The sequence below is a fragment of the Tympanuchus pallidicinctus genome, unplaced genomic scaffold (assembly GCF_026119805.1).
Source record: "Tympanuchus pallidicinctus isolate F22 unplaced genomic scaffold, pur_lepc_1.0 scaffold23, whole genome shotgun sequence".
In the NCBI taxonomy this organism is placed as follows: Eukaryota; Metazoa; Chordata; class Aves; order Galliformes; family Phasianidae; genus Tympanuchus; species Tympanuchus pallidicinctus.
In genome coordinates this window covers 5,159,966-5,174,893 of record NW_026294740.1, presented here as the reverse complement: position 1 = coordinate 5,174,893, position 14,928 = coordinate 5,159,966, and the positions used below count along the sequence as shown (strand labels likewise).

Here is a 14,928-nt window from a genome sequence, read left to right as displayed (position 1 = left end):
CGCGCGGTCCCCCCGTGCGGCCCCGTCCCACGTCGGGGTGACCTCGGCTCAGCCGCCCCCGCCCCGCGTGGCTCCGCCACTCGTCAAACCTCACTTTATAGTCTGCAGACGCCCCGACGCTCCAGCAACGAGTTCCCCCTTTTCTATTCCCCGTGTACATAGCCCCGCCCGGCCGCCCCTGTACAAACCCCCATCGCTGTACTGGCTTCTTCCTTACAGCAAAGCCCCGCGCCGGCCCCGGCTGCAGGCTGGCGCCGGCCCGTCCTGTATGCTTCAAAGGTGTGACCATTCTAATAAACAGTATTATTATTATTATTATTATTATTACTACAAGGATTATTATTATTATTATGGAAATTATTAATAAAGATTTCTTTCTTCAACCAGGGCGACTCCAGTTTTGACTGGGGCGCGGGCGCAGCGGAGCTGGGGGTCCCTACGTTGCGGCAGGGTCCCAGCTGTGCCGAGCCCTTCCTTTTCCAAACCACCCTATAATTTATTTCAGAGCAATTTGCCCACGGAGGAGCAGCAGCTTCAATGCTGACATATTAATTTTCCTGAACGGGAGCCAGTATTGTCTGTGGGACCGGGGCTGGCGCTCTGAGGAAGCCGGGGCTGCACGACCCTGCTGCGCAGCACGCTCGGCTACGTCCCTGCCTGCTAATTGCTTGCTCACCAGACTGTGATAAAATAATTGCTGCTATAAATTTTCTCTCCTTCTCCACACAAGATATCCAAGGGAGCCGCTGTGGGTGGAAGCGCCGGCTGCCAGCCCTTAAAGAAGGGACAGCACCGAGGCAGATTCATGAAGGGTGCAGCTCTTTGGGGCTGCAAGTGGAACCCTAAAACTTAGCCCTGAGCGGCGGTGTCCCCGTATCTCCTACCCCACCTGGTGCAGGGGACACACGGAGTCAGGGCTGTGCCACATTCACCTTTAATGCCCAGCTCGGTTGCTGCCACCAGCCGGCTCAGAGTACACCAGCAGCAGCCGGCCCCATTGCTCCGGGCCCACTGGCAGCTCGCTGGGCAGCACCGGCTCCACCAGCAGCTCCAGCTGGCACGACTGCCCGGTTGCAGGCCGTGGCACCGCCAGCCCCACCGCACGGTACTGGCAGCCATGTGCCAGCCCCAGGAGCTGCGGCTGCGGCGGCTGCGCCCGGTGGCACCGTGTGCCCTGGCTGAGCACGCGGAAGCAGGCAGCCCTCCTGGGGGGAAAGGCCCAGCGCAACGTGAGGCTGAGGGAGAGCTGCTCGACGTTGGGGCCATCCTGCCACCAGAGCTGCGAGGCTGTCAGGCTCTGCACCTGCGGTGGAGAGGCTGCCATGCTGCCCGCATCCAGCACCTGCGGAGGAGAATGTAGCACCATCAGCACAAGGCATGGCTGTGGCTGGGTTTGCATCCCACCATGCAGTGAGGATGTGCACAGCACCCACCCGGAGCTCCCCCAGGAGACAGCTGAAGCTCGTCTCCTGTGGGCTGGCCTGTTTTCTGGACACCAGCAGGGAGAGGTCGCGCAGGCTGCAGCCCTGCAGCTCCTGCTCGTAGCACCTGGGGCAGAGGAACAGAGCTGGAGCAGGGCCGGGGATCCCTGCGTGCCCAGGGTGCAGGGTGCTGGCAGGGCACTCACCGGCTGGTCCAGCCCTGGGCACCGTGACTGCAGGCAGCAAGTAGCCTGGAGAGGGCAGGTGGTGGGGCTGGGAGAAGACGGGGGTGGTGGAGGCTGTGGGGCTCTGTGGGAAGGCAAAATGAGCTGAGTCAGTGCTGTGCCCTGCAGTGAGTGTGGGCAGCACAGGAGGCATAGGGTCCTCACCGTCCTCACTCGGCAGCACAGTGACAGTGCTATCGTGGCATCTGCTCGAGTGCCAGGTGGTGAGCTCCAGGGCAACCGTGAAGTCATCCTCGTGTGGCCCCTCCATCTTGTAGAGCAGGTTCAGGAAGAGCTTGGGAGGTGCATGCATCTGGAAAGAGAAAAGGCTGATGACCCCAAATCCACCCAGAGAGAGACAGAGAGAGAGAAGAGAGAAAGAGAAGGTACATTGGGTTAGGCCTATCGGGCAGCACTCGCCACAGAGCTTTGTGGCACTCAGCACAGGGCTGGCACAGCTCTGCCAGGGCCTCCTGCAGCCAGCACAGTGCCAGCCATGGAGGTGGGAAGTTGGCACCCAACTCACCGGATGGCCACGCGCTCCTCGCCGGGAGGGATGGTGCCCTGCACCCGCAGGGAGCTGCCCCCACACCAGGCATCCTGCAGGCAGCAGCTGGTACTCAGTTGGCCCCGGCGCTCTGGATAAAGGGGTTGGATCTCCTGGGCGCTCAGGTTGTACCATGGCCCGGCCTCTTCCTCCTACAGGACAGGAAACACTGGGCAGCAGGGAGCCGGGAGCAGGACCCAGTGTCCACACCCAGCCCTGGGGGCTGCAGCCAGGCTGCTCCCTGCACCCACCTTCCCAGCGAGGAACATGCCAGTGCCCATTCCCACACTGAAGGAGGTGGCGAGGGGCAGCGTGCAAATGCTGTGCGTGGGCAGGTAGTCTTCCAGCAAGCCCCAGAACCTGGGGGAAAGGGTGGGCATCAGAGCAGAGACCTTTGTTGCAGCCAGACCAACCAAAGCATGCAGGCATCCTGCACTCACTTGTTCTCGTTCTGCAGGAAGTTCTCCTCTCCCAGGTGTTCGTAGACCCAGCCAGGAGCAAAGATGGCTGCAGACAGGCCGTGCTTGCGGATCAGGCTGAGTGACTGCAGAGACAAGTGGAGAGCAGCACAGAACTCAGGGGGGGACGGGTGGTCACTCTGTCCCCTGTCATATCCACTCTCCATGAGGTCCTGCTGGTCCCACTGGGTGCCAGGACCACGGTGAAGGGATGGTACTGCAGCATCACCCTTCCCAGGGCCTGCAGCACTAGGATCTCCCAGCCCCAGCCCTGTGCGCACCGGATCCCAGGCTTCCTCAGCTCTCACCAATGCACCCTGAGTTACCCCAGCACAGTGTGGATGAACCATTGGAGAGAGCTGAGAGCCACGCACCAGGGGCAGACACACAATCCTGCTTCAACCACACACACCTTGTTGGTGTCAAAGCCACCACCAACCACATCCCCACGAGCAAAGACATCGACACCAATGTAGACGTCAGCGTGGCGCTGCCCAGCCAGCTCACGTGTGCGCTCCAGGTGCTCCTCCTTCCAGTTGTAGTTGACAAACAGCCCATCACAGGCATCAAAGAACAACCTGGGGATGAGGGTCAGTGCAGGAGCACCCCAAGGGGCAGTGCCAGCCGTGCCTTGAGCTCCATAGTCGTTGAATGCCAAGGTGAGGGATGGACTTGTGCCTCACCACGGCTGGTTTTGCTCACGCAGGCACATGCCCCACCTCTCACCTATTCTGCTCATTCAGCTCATTCTGCCATCTCAGCGTGCCACTCTCCACGATGCTGTCATACCAAATCACCAGTCCCCCCGGCACCGCGCCGTGCACCTGCGCAGTCAGATGCCGCAGGAAGGGGGACAAGTTCCCCACCGCCGCCGCCTGCCAAGAGAGAGCAGAGAGCAGCTGGACACAGGATGGCCCCATCCACGGGGACCCACGGTGGGGCCTGGGGTTGAGCCCCGTGGGGCAGCATGCAGGCAGGGCGTGGGCTGCTCACACTCAGTGCATTCTCCATGTTGATCAGCCAGCCATCAAAGCGGTAGTGTTGGGCGATGCGGGCCAGCTGGTGGCTCACGGCACGGTACGCCTCCTCCCCACCCGCCAGGAATGCCTCGCACAGCTTCTCACCGTCCGTCCACTCCGTGATGAAAGTGCCTGGGGAGGAATGGGAGCAGCGTTGCTGTGTGTCCCTGCAGGCTCCCAGCTCCCCACCACCCCGGTTCTGCCCTCACCCAGCACCGGGACGCCATTCCTGTGTGCCGCGTTGGTCCAGCACACAGGTGGGATGGTGACAGTGTGGTGGCTGAAGTAGACGAAGATGTCGATGTAGCGCCAGTGGTAGAAGACGTATGGGTTGCGTGTGGCTGAGCCCTGGATGAACCTGTGGCAGAGCAGAGGGAAGCATTGAGCAATGTTGGAGAGACGCCATGGAGCCAGGCAGGACCTGAGTCAGCCCATGAGTTGGGCACTGTGTCACTCCTATCACTCCAGCGGGGCTGGCCCTATCCACAGAGCTCCAGAGCCAGAGATAAACCCCCCTGGCCCCACCTGGAGAGGCCAACAGCAGGAAACAGATCAGACACTGAAGTGAAGGGTGGAGAAAGGGCAGCAGCATGCCGGGAGTGCATGCACCCATTCCCCAGGTGTCACACACCTGTCCTCCAGGTATCCACCACGCATGTCGTGGCACAGCAGCGTGCGGGGTCTCCGGCTGTGCAGTGGGGGTTGACGCTGGGCCAGCGGCACCGCACAGATGTTGAAGTCATCATCGCTGTTGGGCTGCCAGGCCAGCAGCTCCTCAAGGCTGGACAGGAAGAAGCTGATGGGCTCTGTGGTGCCGGTGTCGAAGTACCGAGCTGGGGAGGCAATGAACCGGGACCAGGGTCAATGGGGTCGGGGTGCGTGGGGGGGCTCAGGGCGGCCCGTCCCGGCCCCTCACCTGGCAGCGGCTGCGGGCGGGTGCTGACGGCTGCGTGCAGCACGGTGGTTCCCAGAGGCTCCGCCGCCGGCTGGAAGCTGCCCGGGGAGAGGAATGAGGCCGGTGGCCGCCCGGCACTCCGCGCCCCGCTCCGTGTCCGCCGCCGCGCCGAGCCGGGCAGCACCGCGGCCAGCGCCCGCCGCACCGGGCCTCGCTCCGAGCGCTCCGCGCCCCGCTCCCGGCTCCCGTCCCCGGCCCAACCTCCGGCGCCGCCGCCCGCCCCGCTCCTCCTCTTCCTCTTCCTCCTCCTCCTCCTCCGCCGTTCTCTTCCCGCGCCGCGCAGCCCCGTCCAGCGCCGCCGCCGCCTCCGCCATCGCGCTGCCGCCGCTCCGCCCGCACTGCCGGCAACGTGCGCCGGGCCCGGCCTGCCTGTTGGAGGCGCGGCCCTACGAGCTCCGCCCGGCCCCGGCCCGCCCTCACCGCCCGCCCCGCCGCGTCCTGAGGGCGGGCGCAGCGCCGAGCTGGGCTGAGAGCCGCTCGGGTTCCGCTGGCCCCGCCTGCAGCCCCGCCGTGCCCCGCAGAAGCTCGGCCCTGAGCGCTGCTCTCTGCCTGGCCGTGCCCGGCTCTCGCGGTGCCCCTGAGCACAAAGCGACGAGATGAGATGGAAGTGTGAGTAGGAACCGAACCCGTGGGGTGTTTAATGCGATCACAAGTGTACGGAGCGGGAGGCAGCCCCCGGCCCTGCACTGCCAGTGCGTCTACAAAAATAAAAAGCCTGCCCAGCAGATCTCCAGATGAGAAGGATGGGGCTGAGGCTGAAGGACCTGCATGTCGGGCAGCTGGGAGCCAGCTCTTCCCGATGGGTGCTGGCATCGAGATGTGGCTGTGGCATGGGGCACAGCGAGGGAACTGACATGAGAGGGCTGCTGCACCCACCTGCTGCTTGCTCTGCCCTGGGGAAGCACCAGCCCAGGGGACACAGCTCTGCAGAAGTGATGTTCAGTGGCTTTATAACTGCTCCCTCCCGTTCATCAAGTGCGTTGGTGGGTGTTGGGCAGCAGAGGTGCTCACATCACTCCAGCAGGTGCCAGCTTACGAGCCAGTGCCACGGACACCCAGCACACCCAGCCCTGAGCCTGGCACAGGTGGGGACGAGGTCCCTGCCTGCTCCAGGTGAGCAACCAGCCCTTGGGTCAGGGATACGGCAGAGGTTACAAATGTCTCCATCTCCTCCAAGTGCACTCAATCAACTTCCAGGAGCTGAGGGGAGTGAGGGGGGGGGGGGGAGAAGTATTCACACAGCTGGGGGTAGTGGTATGTAGCAAGAGAGCTGGAAGGAGAGTGGCGTGCCCAGGAAGGGGAGCAGCAGGGCCTCTGCAGGCCCTCACCCCAGGGAGCAGGATGGGGGTGTAGGACTCATGGGTCCCCGCTATACTTGATGAGGTGCCCACTGAAAGTGATGTAAGTGTCATACTCATCACTGAAGACAGCGTTCTCACGCTCGCCCTTGTAGAGCCTCACCCAGACCTCATCCTGCTCACGCAGCTCCAGCATGACGCTCTGGCTCTGCATGATGCTGCGGTCGCTCACCTGCGCATAAAGGATCACCACCTCGGCTCCGTTGCGCATGATGTGCAGGTAGGTCTCCTTCTGGTTCCAGGTGTGCACGTTCAGGCTGAAATAGTAGATCCCGGGGACGTAGCAGTAGAACTTCCCCGTGAACATGTTGAAGTGGTTGTAGAGGTTGACGAACTCCGTGTCGAAGATGAGGGTTTGGTAGTAGTCGTTGCTGTGCAGGGGTTTCTTGCGGCCCACCGAGAAGGCAGCGTAGTGGCTCTTGCAGCGCTCCCCCGGGGCGCCTGCGCTGCCCTTCTGTCCTTTGGGCCCCGTGTGGCCCCTGCTGCCGGCCACCCCTGTCTTGCCGAACTTCCCCTGCATGCCCCGCTCACCGCGTTCTCCCTTCTCACCTGGCAGAGCACAGGGGATGGTTGGACACCAGTTCCATCTCCCACCCAGCACTGGGAGTGGGACGGGTGCCGGGCTGCAGGTCTGGCTGTAGGCAGTGCCCCTTGGCCCTCACCTTTCAAGATGGTCATGTTGATCTGGGGCTGGTACCGGGGGTAGAAGCGGTGTTCGGGTGGCTCGCAGCAGCGGACGCAGTGGGGCCGTGGGGGCAGCCCCTCCTGGGCACCGCTGTCCTTCTGCTCCTGCGTGGCCCTGGGAAGGGCAGAAAGCAAAGCGCAACAGGAGCTGCGCGTGGAGGCCGGGCCCTTCCTGGCACCAGGGGCTGCCCCATCCCCAGTGGGAGCACCTCTGTCCCCAGGGCCCTCTCACCTGACTGCCTGGTGCTTGGATGGGACCTCCTCGGGCTCCGCTGGATGCTGGTCAGGGTTGGGGCTGGTCTGGCTGCTCACAGGGTTGGGAAGCAGCAGGCAGGAGAGCAGCAAGACTCCGAGCGTCCAAAACCCCTCCATGCTGCAGCAGCACCCTGTGAGACACCAGAGTGACTGAGGGGGATGGCAAAGACCAGCAGTGTCCAGAGTGGGCAGGGGGCAGGTAGGGATCAGGGCTTTACAGCAGGGTTGGGCTGGTGGGAAGGGACAGTGTGGGAGCACGAGAGCAGCAGGGCACAGCCCGGCTATGGGGCTCCCTGCCAGGACCAGCAGCTGTGGGGTCCAGGCAGGGTTCTGAGCTTCCCACCTCCTCGCCAAGGGACAGGGCTCGTGGGTCCACCCCCAGTGCTGTGTTCTGTCCCCAAGAGTTGTTTGTTCTGCACTGCTGTGTCAGCCTGTCTGTGCCCTGCATTGTGCCCAGCACAGGCTCTGGTGCACTACGTACCAGCACAGCCATACCTCCAGCCCTGAAAATGGCTCTTTTTGCAGCACCACTTCTCCAGCAGAGCCCACAACAAGGGCAAGTGCATCTCTTGCAGATGCAGAGACTATCTGTAACTAAATGGCTGCTTTTATCCACCTAAGCCCCCATATCTCAATGATGCTCCAGGAAGTACCTATTCCTGGGGGATCCCAGACTTGCCCACGGGGGTCTGCATCCCTCACTGAATACAAGCATCCTGTGACAGCAGCTGCCATGCCCCAGGAGCTGCCAGCTCCCAGTCCTTATGCCCTGGTTCTTTGTGGGGTTTGCAAGGGAACCCAAACTGCTTCTCCTGAGCCTCAAGTGCTGCTGGTGGCCCTGGCCAGAACCCAGCCACTGGCAGCTGGGAGTCCACATCCTGATGGGGCCAAAGCTAACATTAGCGATAGCGAGTGGCACTGCAGCCCAGCCCTTCCTCGCCTTATCGCTGCCATATCAGCTCTGAGGCACGGTGCAATTACCCTGCACTGCGCCCTATGGCCCCAAAGGCGCCAGGAGAGCATGTGGCACCTCCCTGCTGCTGGACACCACAGCAGCACTGGTGAGGTGGGCTCTTGCCAGGGCACAGCTCTGTATGCCCAGGTCTGCAAAGGGCCCCTTGTGCCACAGTCCATGTCCTGGGCGTGAGCTGGGCAGTGGGGTCCTGATGGGAAGAGGCAATGGGGGCCCCGCTGGACTTTGAGGCAGAATCCAACAGTTTGGTGAATGCTGCTTTCAGTGCCTGGGTCCTCAGTTAGCGACGGTCAGGGTGGAACTGCCTTGGGGTGGGCTGTCTGTGGGCTGTGTGGACCAGGACAGGCGTGCTCCAGAAGCGGGAGCAGAGGGCGTTCGAGGCCAGGATTCCTGGCTCATGAGTCATGTTCAAGGAACAGGGAAAGGGTGGAGGAATGGGGAAAAGCTCCAAAGGGCTTTCACTCTGCGCCAGCCCTCTGCAAAGAGCCCATCCCTTCACACGCTTCCCCCACACCCACCCTGTCTCAAGGAAGTCTTGGAGCGGGGTTGTCCTCAGCTTGCTGCCCACTGCTGGAAGCAGAGCTGGTGGCACCACGGGCTGTGTGGCATCGTGGGCAGCCTGGCACCGCTGCCTAATCGCCATGCCCTGGCCTGCCACCTGCCCATGCTCAACTCTGTGTGCCAGGGAGAAGCAGCACAAGCAGGCCAGCCCAGGGCTCGTGAGCAGATACCATCCTGGGAGCTTAGCCCTGGCTCTCTTCTCCCTGCTTGGCTCCAGCTGTGCCAGCCTTATGCTGGTGAGTGCAGCTCACAACCTGCTGTGCTGCTGGGAATCCGTGGCTTTTTCCCTGCTCTGGGCTCACAGTGTGCAGAGCTCCTATTGAGCCAGACGGCTCCCTGGGACCCAGAGTGGGCTCAGCCCCAGGGAAAGCATAGCTTCACAGGAGACTGCTCAGCAGGGAGAAGAAATCCTTAGCCAGGATGAGAAAGGCAGCTCGTTTCCAGGCTGTCTCAGGGCTGGAAATGGAGGCGAGCTTGCCATGCACACACAGTGCTGCCAGCAGCATGGTGTGCCCGTGGGCAGCATGCAGAGCTCCCAGCCCTGAGCACGTCTGCCTCTGCACCCCGCAGGCACGCCGGGCAGGCAGCACGCGTCTCTGCACGGGCATACATAGTCTTGCTGAAGGGACTCTGTTTTTTCCTGTCGGGGTTGGATGCTCTCCAGGAGCTGTTTGGAGATTTAAATTCAGGGGCTGCTAAAGCCTTGGGACTGCAAGTCAAAACATCCTGAAAACATTCCAGGCAGCATTAAAGGCGAGGATAAAAGGAGAGCAAATGCCGGGGGGAGGAGCGAGGGGGCTTAGCGCACAGGGGGGTCTAGAGGCAGCAGGACCAGCATGCCCACCTCGCCCTCCTGCTCACCAGCCATGGATACAATCCTTTTTGAGTTGCAGCTGGAGATAAGCCTCCCGGCCTTTTGCCACAGCAGCTGGGACATCTGTGGAGCTGTCTGCAGATCAGGAGCAGCCCAGACCCAGCAGGCAGCAGGGTGGGAGCAGTACGGAGCAGCCAAAGGCTGACAGAGAGGTCGCAACCCTCCAGCTCCCACAGCGCCCAGCCGCACCATGAGAAGCTGTGCTCCCACCTGCAGCCACCAGTCCCTGCAGAGCTGTACTGGGTTGGCCCGGCGCTGGATTTGACGTGGTCACGGGGTGTTTTGGTCACAGGGCTCAGAGCTGGAGCTTCAGCACCAATTCCCTCCCAGTGCCTGCCCCCCCGGTGCTGCTGCAGGTTGAGCTGTGCCCTTCCAACAACAGGCGAGGCTTCAGCCCCGCAGTCCCCACCGCCCTCCTGCAGGCGGGACAGAGTGCAAGCCTGACTATCCAGAGCGAGGGTGGGACGGGGCCCCCAGGCCCAGCAGCGATGCCGCAGAGCCCTACGGCACGCACAGATGCGCACACAACAGCGCTCATCCCTGTGTCTGCAGGTGACTGACCCCCAGCCCTGCCCCACACCTACCTCTGGGGCAGGGCCGCTCTCTCCCCGTGCCGCCTTTGCTGCTCTGGGGCATTGCTTGGTGCCGCGCTGCCAGACCCGTCGGCGTGGGGCAGAGCCTGCCCCTGTGACAGCCTCGTCTCCTCCTATGGCCGGGCGGAAATGCACTTCTGGAAAGCAAAGGAGGAGAGCGAAGCAGCGGGACGAGCACGGCGCAGCCCTCCCACTGCCAGATGTGGGCCCAGCGCAGGCGGACGGCGTTAACCATGTGTGCTCCCTGCGCCTGCCAGCACCAGGGAACGTGGGTGTCTGTGCCAAAAAGCAGCTCCAGATGCGAGAGGCAGCGTGGAGGGCAGTGCCTGGGGGCTGCGGCTGTCCCACGGCATGGAGCCACGGCCCTGCCCTATGCACAGCACCCCGTGGAGCCCTGAGCAGGGATGCGCCCTGAGCACGGTGTTGGGCGATTTGCCACCACGTCTGTGTTGGACAGCGGGGTTTGTCCCCGCACAGCACAGCTCGGCCCGGGGAACGGGGTCCGTGGAGCGGCCGGTCCAAAAGGGACCGCGGGCCGGTGGGAGAGCGGCGGCTGCCCGGGGATACGGGGCCAATGCCGGGCAGCCCCGGGCTGTGCCCACGTCATGCTCCGAGCACCGCTCCCCCTGTCTCATCCGCTGCCACGGCCTCAATGGGGCTGGGCCGCGTGTCCCACTCAGCCCCTCTCGCCCCCCCCGCTCTGGCTCGCAGCGCAGCCGCCCCGCGGCTCCTATCGCGCTCCGCTCCCGGCCGGGCCGCACGGCACGCTTCACCCCCGCGACGCCGCGCAATGAGAGCGGCCGCGGAGCGCGGGGGCTGCTGGGAGCTGTAGTTCTCGCCGCTGCTCTGCGCGCCCCGCGCTGTTTTGGCCGCTGTCGGCTGCCGTAGCGGAGCGCGGGGGCTGCCGGGAGCTGTAGGCGGCTGCTGTCGGCGGCGGGGGAGGCGGCGGCTGCGCTCAGGCGGCGGCGCGGTGAGCGAGGGGCCGAGGGGCGGCGCGGCCGGGGGCGAGGCGGCTGCGGTGTGTGGTGTGACGGCTGCCCGGGAGCGGTGCGTGGCGGCGGGGGACCGAACGCTGCTGTTCGGGGCGGCGGCTCCGGGATCGGCGACGGGGAAACGCCGCCTGCGGGCCACGAGCGGGGCGGGGGTCTCTGAGGCTGCGGCGGGTCGGGGCGCGGGCGGCGGCCGCCGGGGTGGGACGCGGAGCCGCCGGGCCCGCAGTGCCCCGTGCGGTGCCACGGAGCGGCACCGCGCTCAATGCCGCCTCTGTCCGAGCCTCGGGGCCGCCTGAAAGGGCATTGAGGGACCGCGGGAGCGCCGCCCGGCCCTGCGGCGTGGGCGCGGCGTGGACCGGGGGGTCCCCGGAGGTGCGGTGTCCCCGGGGCCGGGCAGGATGTGTGGGGCACGCGGTGCGTCCCTGCGATGGGCACGGCGGGGCAGCGCAGCTTTGCCCGGGGGTAGATGGGACCGAGGCGGACCGGGTCGGCGGCGGCTGCCGCATCGTAGGGTTACGGTGTTGGGACAGGCTGTGTTTGTGGCTGTAGGCCCGCCTGTGCACCCCGCGGAGCCGGGCGCTGCACTTCCTGGTCAGGTGTCAGCATCCTGCTAGGGCGGGGCTGCCACGTGTCCCTGCTGTCCCCGCAGGAGCAGGGCACGCTCATCAGCACAGCTCCACATGCCGGAGGTGAGGGCTGTGCTGGTCATCACTGCATGCAGTGCTGGTGCTCTTCTCCTCCGTGGGTGAGGATGCTGCTGTGAGGATGCCCAGCACACAGCCTGGGGTTCGCTTTGGTCTGGGGTCGATGGGGAACATGAGGGGCTGAACGTGACAGAAAGGCTTCTGCAGCAAAGCAGCCCTTTGAGGGCCACTGCTTCACCGTGAGGCCGTGCCTTGCTGTCATCCCCAAGCACAGCGCTGCACTCCAGCTCTCACCTGCTCTTTCCTCGCTGCCAGGCTCTCCTCGCCCGCAGGCTGATGCCCGTGTCGCCCTGCCATGAGTCTATGAGCCCGCTGCGGATCAGCGTGGGTAGCCTGCCCGTCCTCGCGTCCATGACCAAAGGTGCCGACCCCCGCTTTCGCCTGCGCTGGAGGGCCATCGTGCTGTCCTCTGCCTGCGTGGGCTTCGTGCTGCTGCTCTTCTGCCTGCACCGCTCCCCACCAGCACGGCCCATCCTGCCCAACCCGCACGCCCGGCACTTTCGGCTGCAGGTGGAGGATCGCTACAATGACACCTATCCACTGTCCCCACCCCAAAGGAACCCCGAGGGCGTGCGCTACCGCATCGGGGTCATTGCGGACCTGGACACTCAGTCCCGGGGCTCTGAGGAGCACACCTGGTTCAGTTACCTGAAGAAGGGTTATCTGGTGCTGTCGGCCAGCGGGGACAGTGTGACGGTGGAGTGGGATAAAGAGGAGAACGTGCTGCAGTCCCATCTGGCGGAAAAGGGCCGGGGCATGGAGCTCTCGGAGCTGGTTGTCTTCAATGGGAAGCTGTACTCCGTGGATGACCGCACTGGGGTGGTCTACCAGATCGAGGGCAACAAGGCAGTGCCCTGGGTGATTCTCTCAGATGGGGATGGCACTGTGGGGAAAGGTGAGCCCCGTAACGCCCTGCTCACTGCCTGACCTACACACACAGGGCAGGGAGACTTTGTCTCTTTGCACCTTTTTATCATTCTGCAGGGTTTGAGGGTGCAGTGCTGAGCTGTGCTGCATGGTGCTGGGGGGCTGTAGAGTACCCTGACGTCCGTGTGTGGCCGAGCCTTGGCACGGCTCATGCTGCTCTTTCCACTGCAGGCTTCAAGGCAGAGTGGCTGGCGGTGAAAGATGAACACCTGTACGTGGGGGGCCTGGGCAAGGAGTGGACCACCACCACGGGTGAGGTGGTGAATGAGAACCCCGAGTGGGTGAAGGTTATTGGCTACAAGGGCGATGTGAGCCACGAGAACTGGGTGATGAATTACAACGCACTGCGGGCTGCGGCTGGGATCCGACCCCCAGGTATGGAGCTCCCTCTTGTTGCTGCATGCCCCTTGCCCTGCCCGGGCTCTCCTCTCAGTTGGTGGGACCAGTTTCTGGAGGATGGCATGGCTGGAGTCGCATCCAGCAGCTGTTTCCCGTGGGCCAGGGATGCCCCTGCCCCGCTCTGGGGGGTGGAAAGGGGCTGGCACCGGGCAGGAAGAGGTGGAACCATTCACAGCTTTGGCCTTCATATGTCTGTCCTCTGCTGCAGCATCTTTTGAAGCGAGGATGGTTGGTGTTGGTGTAGGGGGATGTCCCTGCAGCGTGGCAGGATCCTGGGTGCCCTACACTGACAGACCCTGCTCCCTGCTGCAGGTTACCTGATCCACGAGTCGGCCTCCTGGAGCGACACGCTGCAGCGCTGGTTCTTCCTGCCGCGCCGCGCCAGCAACGAGCGTTACAACGAGAAGGCAGATGAGCAACGTGGCACCAACCTGCTGCTCAGCTCCAGCCAGGACTTTGGGGACATCACAGTGGGACGTGTGGGTGAGGTGGTTCCCACTCACGGCTTCTCCTCCTTCAAGTTCATCCCGGACACAGATGATCAGATCATCGTGGCACTGAAATCGGAGGAGGACAATGGCAGGATTGCCAGTTACATCATGGCCTTCACGCTGGATGGGCGCTTCCTCCTGCCTGAAACCTGGATTGGGAGCGTGAAATATGAGGGCATTGAGTTTATTTAACAGACTAGAAACCAGAGGGGTGAGGGAGGATGGGAGGGCGTGGGCTGGGCCCTGTTGGTGTGCTCAGAACAAGGAGCACACAGCGTGCCTCCCGATCCAGGGACGCGGGAAGCTCTCCAAGCTCTGTAGTTGGCGTCCCGTGTAAAGCACTGGCTTTGCTGCAGCCTGAATGGCGCGAGTGTTTCGGCAGTGGCACCTGGTGGCAAAGGACTGCCACCACAGGGTGTCGCTCCCTGCCACCAGCCCAGGCTCAGCTGCTGAAGCAGTCAAGGCAGTGAGGTTTCGCTGCACTGCAGGTGTTGGTGTCCAGAGTCTCTGCAGGGAGTCATTGGCTCTGATGACAGCCACGCTCTGGATCTGCAACCAAGGAGGGAGCTCAGCTGCTCTGCCCCTGTGCCAGCCTGGTGCCCAGGGCACTGTCCTCACATCCCTGCAGCTGTGGTGCTGCAGCTGTGGAGCCTCTCCTCACCTTTCTGGGGATGGGCTCTGACCTGGGCCCTGGGGCCCCTCCACACTCACAGGAGGAGAGGCTCTGCTCGGTGTCCCCAGCACTTTACAGGAGCACACAGGGTATGTGTGTGAGACAAATATCCTCAGGAGAGGAGTGTATTTGAGGGGGGCCACAGGCCAGGTCCCACCCTGTTTCTGGCTCTCTCGGGGTCAGGGTGTTCACTGGGGCCATGACCACAGCAGGGTGGCAGCCAGGTCAGGGCGAGCTGAGACATCACAGCTGTGGGGGATTTCATCAGGATGTTTCTCACTGTGTTAGCTGTTTTTCCTTCCCCTTTTGCATAAATGGTGCAGCAAATGTGTCAGTAACTGTCTGCTTGGTCACTGTGTTCATGGGAAGGCCTCACGGGGAGAGTCCCTTGGGAGATACTGTGTGCCCTCTGCTCCCAGCCTGGTTCACCAAGGCAGGTGGAGGCCTCACAGCCACCATCCTGTGCAGAGTCACGTCATCCTGCCTGCTGTGCAGACTGAGTGCAGGGCTGTGAGGGGACAAACACATCAGAACCTGCCTGGCTGCTCCCTGCAGTGGTGCAGGGTGCAACCTTTCTTCTTGCAAACCACGCTGCGGTGCCCTCAGTGCTCCCAGCACCGCTTGGGCAGAGGGCTGCAGGCAGTGGCCTTTGTCTCAGTTCATTGCTGAGCGGCCACCCAGTAGCTCCAGGCACTGGGGGCAGCTCAGAGCTGGGCTTTGGAGGGCTGGGGCTGGGCTGAGGTGTCCATTGGCATCAGCCCTCCTGTTCCACCTCTGCCTGCCCCAGCACTGATCAGGTCTGGTGGTGCTCGGGGAGCAA

General features: G+C 63.5%; 3 protein-coding genes across 5 annotated transcripts; 1 reads left to right on the top strand and 2 right to left on the bottom strand.

Annotated features, from left to right (window-relative positions):
- Positions 1 to 247: 247 nt before the first annotated feature.
- On the bottom strand, positions 248 to 4,957 carry ENGASE (endo-beta-N-acetylglucosaminidase). Its single transcript, XM_052687550.1, has 14 exons — positions 4,826 to 4,957; positions 4,586 to 4,662; positions 4,301 to 4,502; positions 3,879 to 4,027; positions 3,644 to 3,801; positions 3,377 to 3,525; positions 3,063 to 3,228; positions 2,633 to 2,736; positions 2,444 to 2,552; positions 2,172 to 2,344; positions 1,811 to 1,974; positions 1,628 to 1,730; positions 1,434 to 1,548; positions 248 to 1,342 (listed from the first exon to the last, which is right to left on the bottom strand). Exons 1-14 carry the CDS (start codon positions 4,936 to 4,938, stop codon positions 935 to 937), a joined length of 2,190 nt encoding a protein of 729 aa, XP_052543510.1. The 5' UTR covers positions 4,939 to 4,957; the 3' UTR covers positions 248 to 934.
- A 275-nt stretch (positions 4,958 to 5,232) lies between these two features.
- C1QTNF1 (C1q and TNF related 1) lies at positions 5,233 to 10,398 on the bottom strand. 2 transcript variants are annotated; one of them, XM_052687592.1, is made up of 4 exons: positions 9,914 to 10,398; positions 6,899 to 7,052; positions 6,645 to 6,781; positions 5,233 to 6,531 (listed from the first exon to the last, which is right to left on the bottom strand). In XM_052687592.1, exons 1-4 carry the CDS (start codon positions 10,155 to 10,157, stop codon positions 5,981 to 5,983), a joined length of 1,086 nt encoding a protein of 361 aa, XP_052543552.1. In that variant the 5' UTR covers positions 10,158 to 10,398; the 3' UTR covers positions 5,233 to 5,980. The 2 variants fall into 2 exon arrangements, with proteins under 2 accessions (XP_052543552.1, XP_052543551.1); XM_052687591.1 differs by having other exon boundaries at positions 6,645 to 6,814; positions 9,914 to 10,372.
- A 425-nt stretch (positions 10,399 to 10,823) lies between these two features.
- Positions 10,824 to 14,446, top strand: CANT1 (calcium activated nucleotidase 1). 2 transcript variants are annotated; one of them, XM_052687590.1, is made up of 4 exons: positions 10,824 to 10,892; positions 11,874 to 12,513; positions 12,717 to 12,920; positions 13,257 to 14,446. In XM_052687590.1, exons 2-4 carry the CDS (start codon positions 11,895 to 11,897, stop codon positions 13,625 to 13,627), a joined length of 1,194 nt encoding a protein of 397 aa, XP_052543550.1. In that variant the 5' UTR covers positions 10,824 to 10,892; positions 11,874 to 11,894; the 3' UTR covers positions 13,628 to 14,446. The 2 variants fall into 2 exon arrangements, with proteins under 2 accessions (XP_052543550.1, XP_052543549.1); XM_052687589.1 differs by having other exon boundaries at positions 10,877 to 10,969.
- The last annotated feature ends 482 nt before the right edge of the window (positions 14,447 to 14,928 follow it).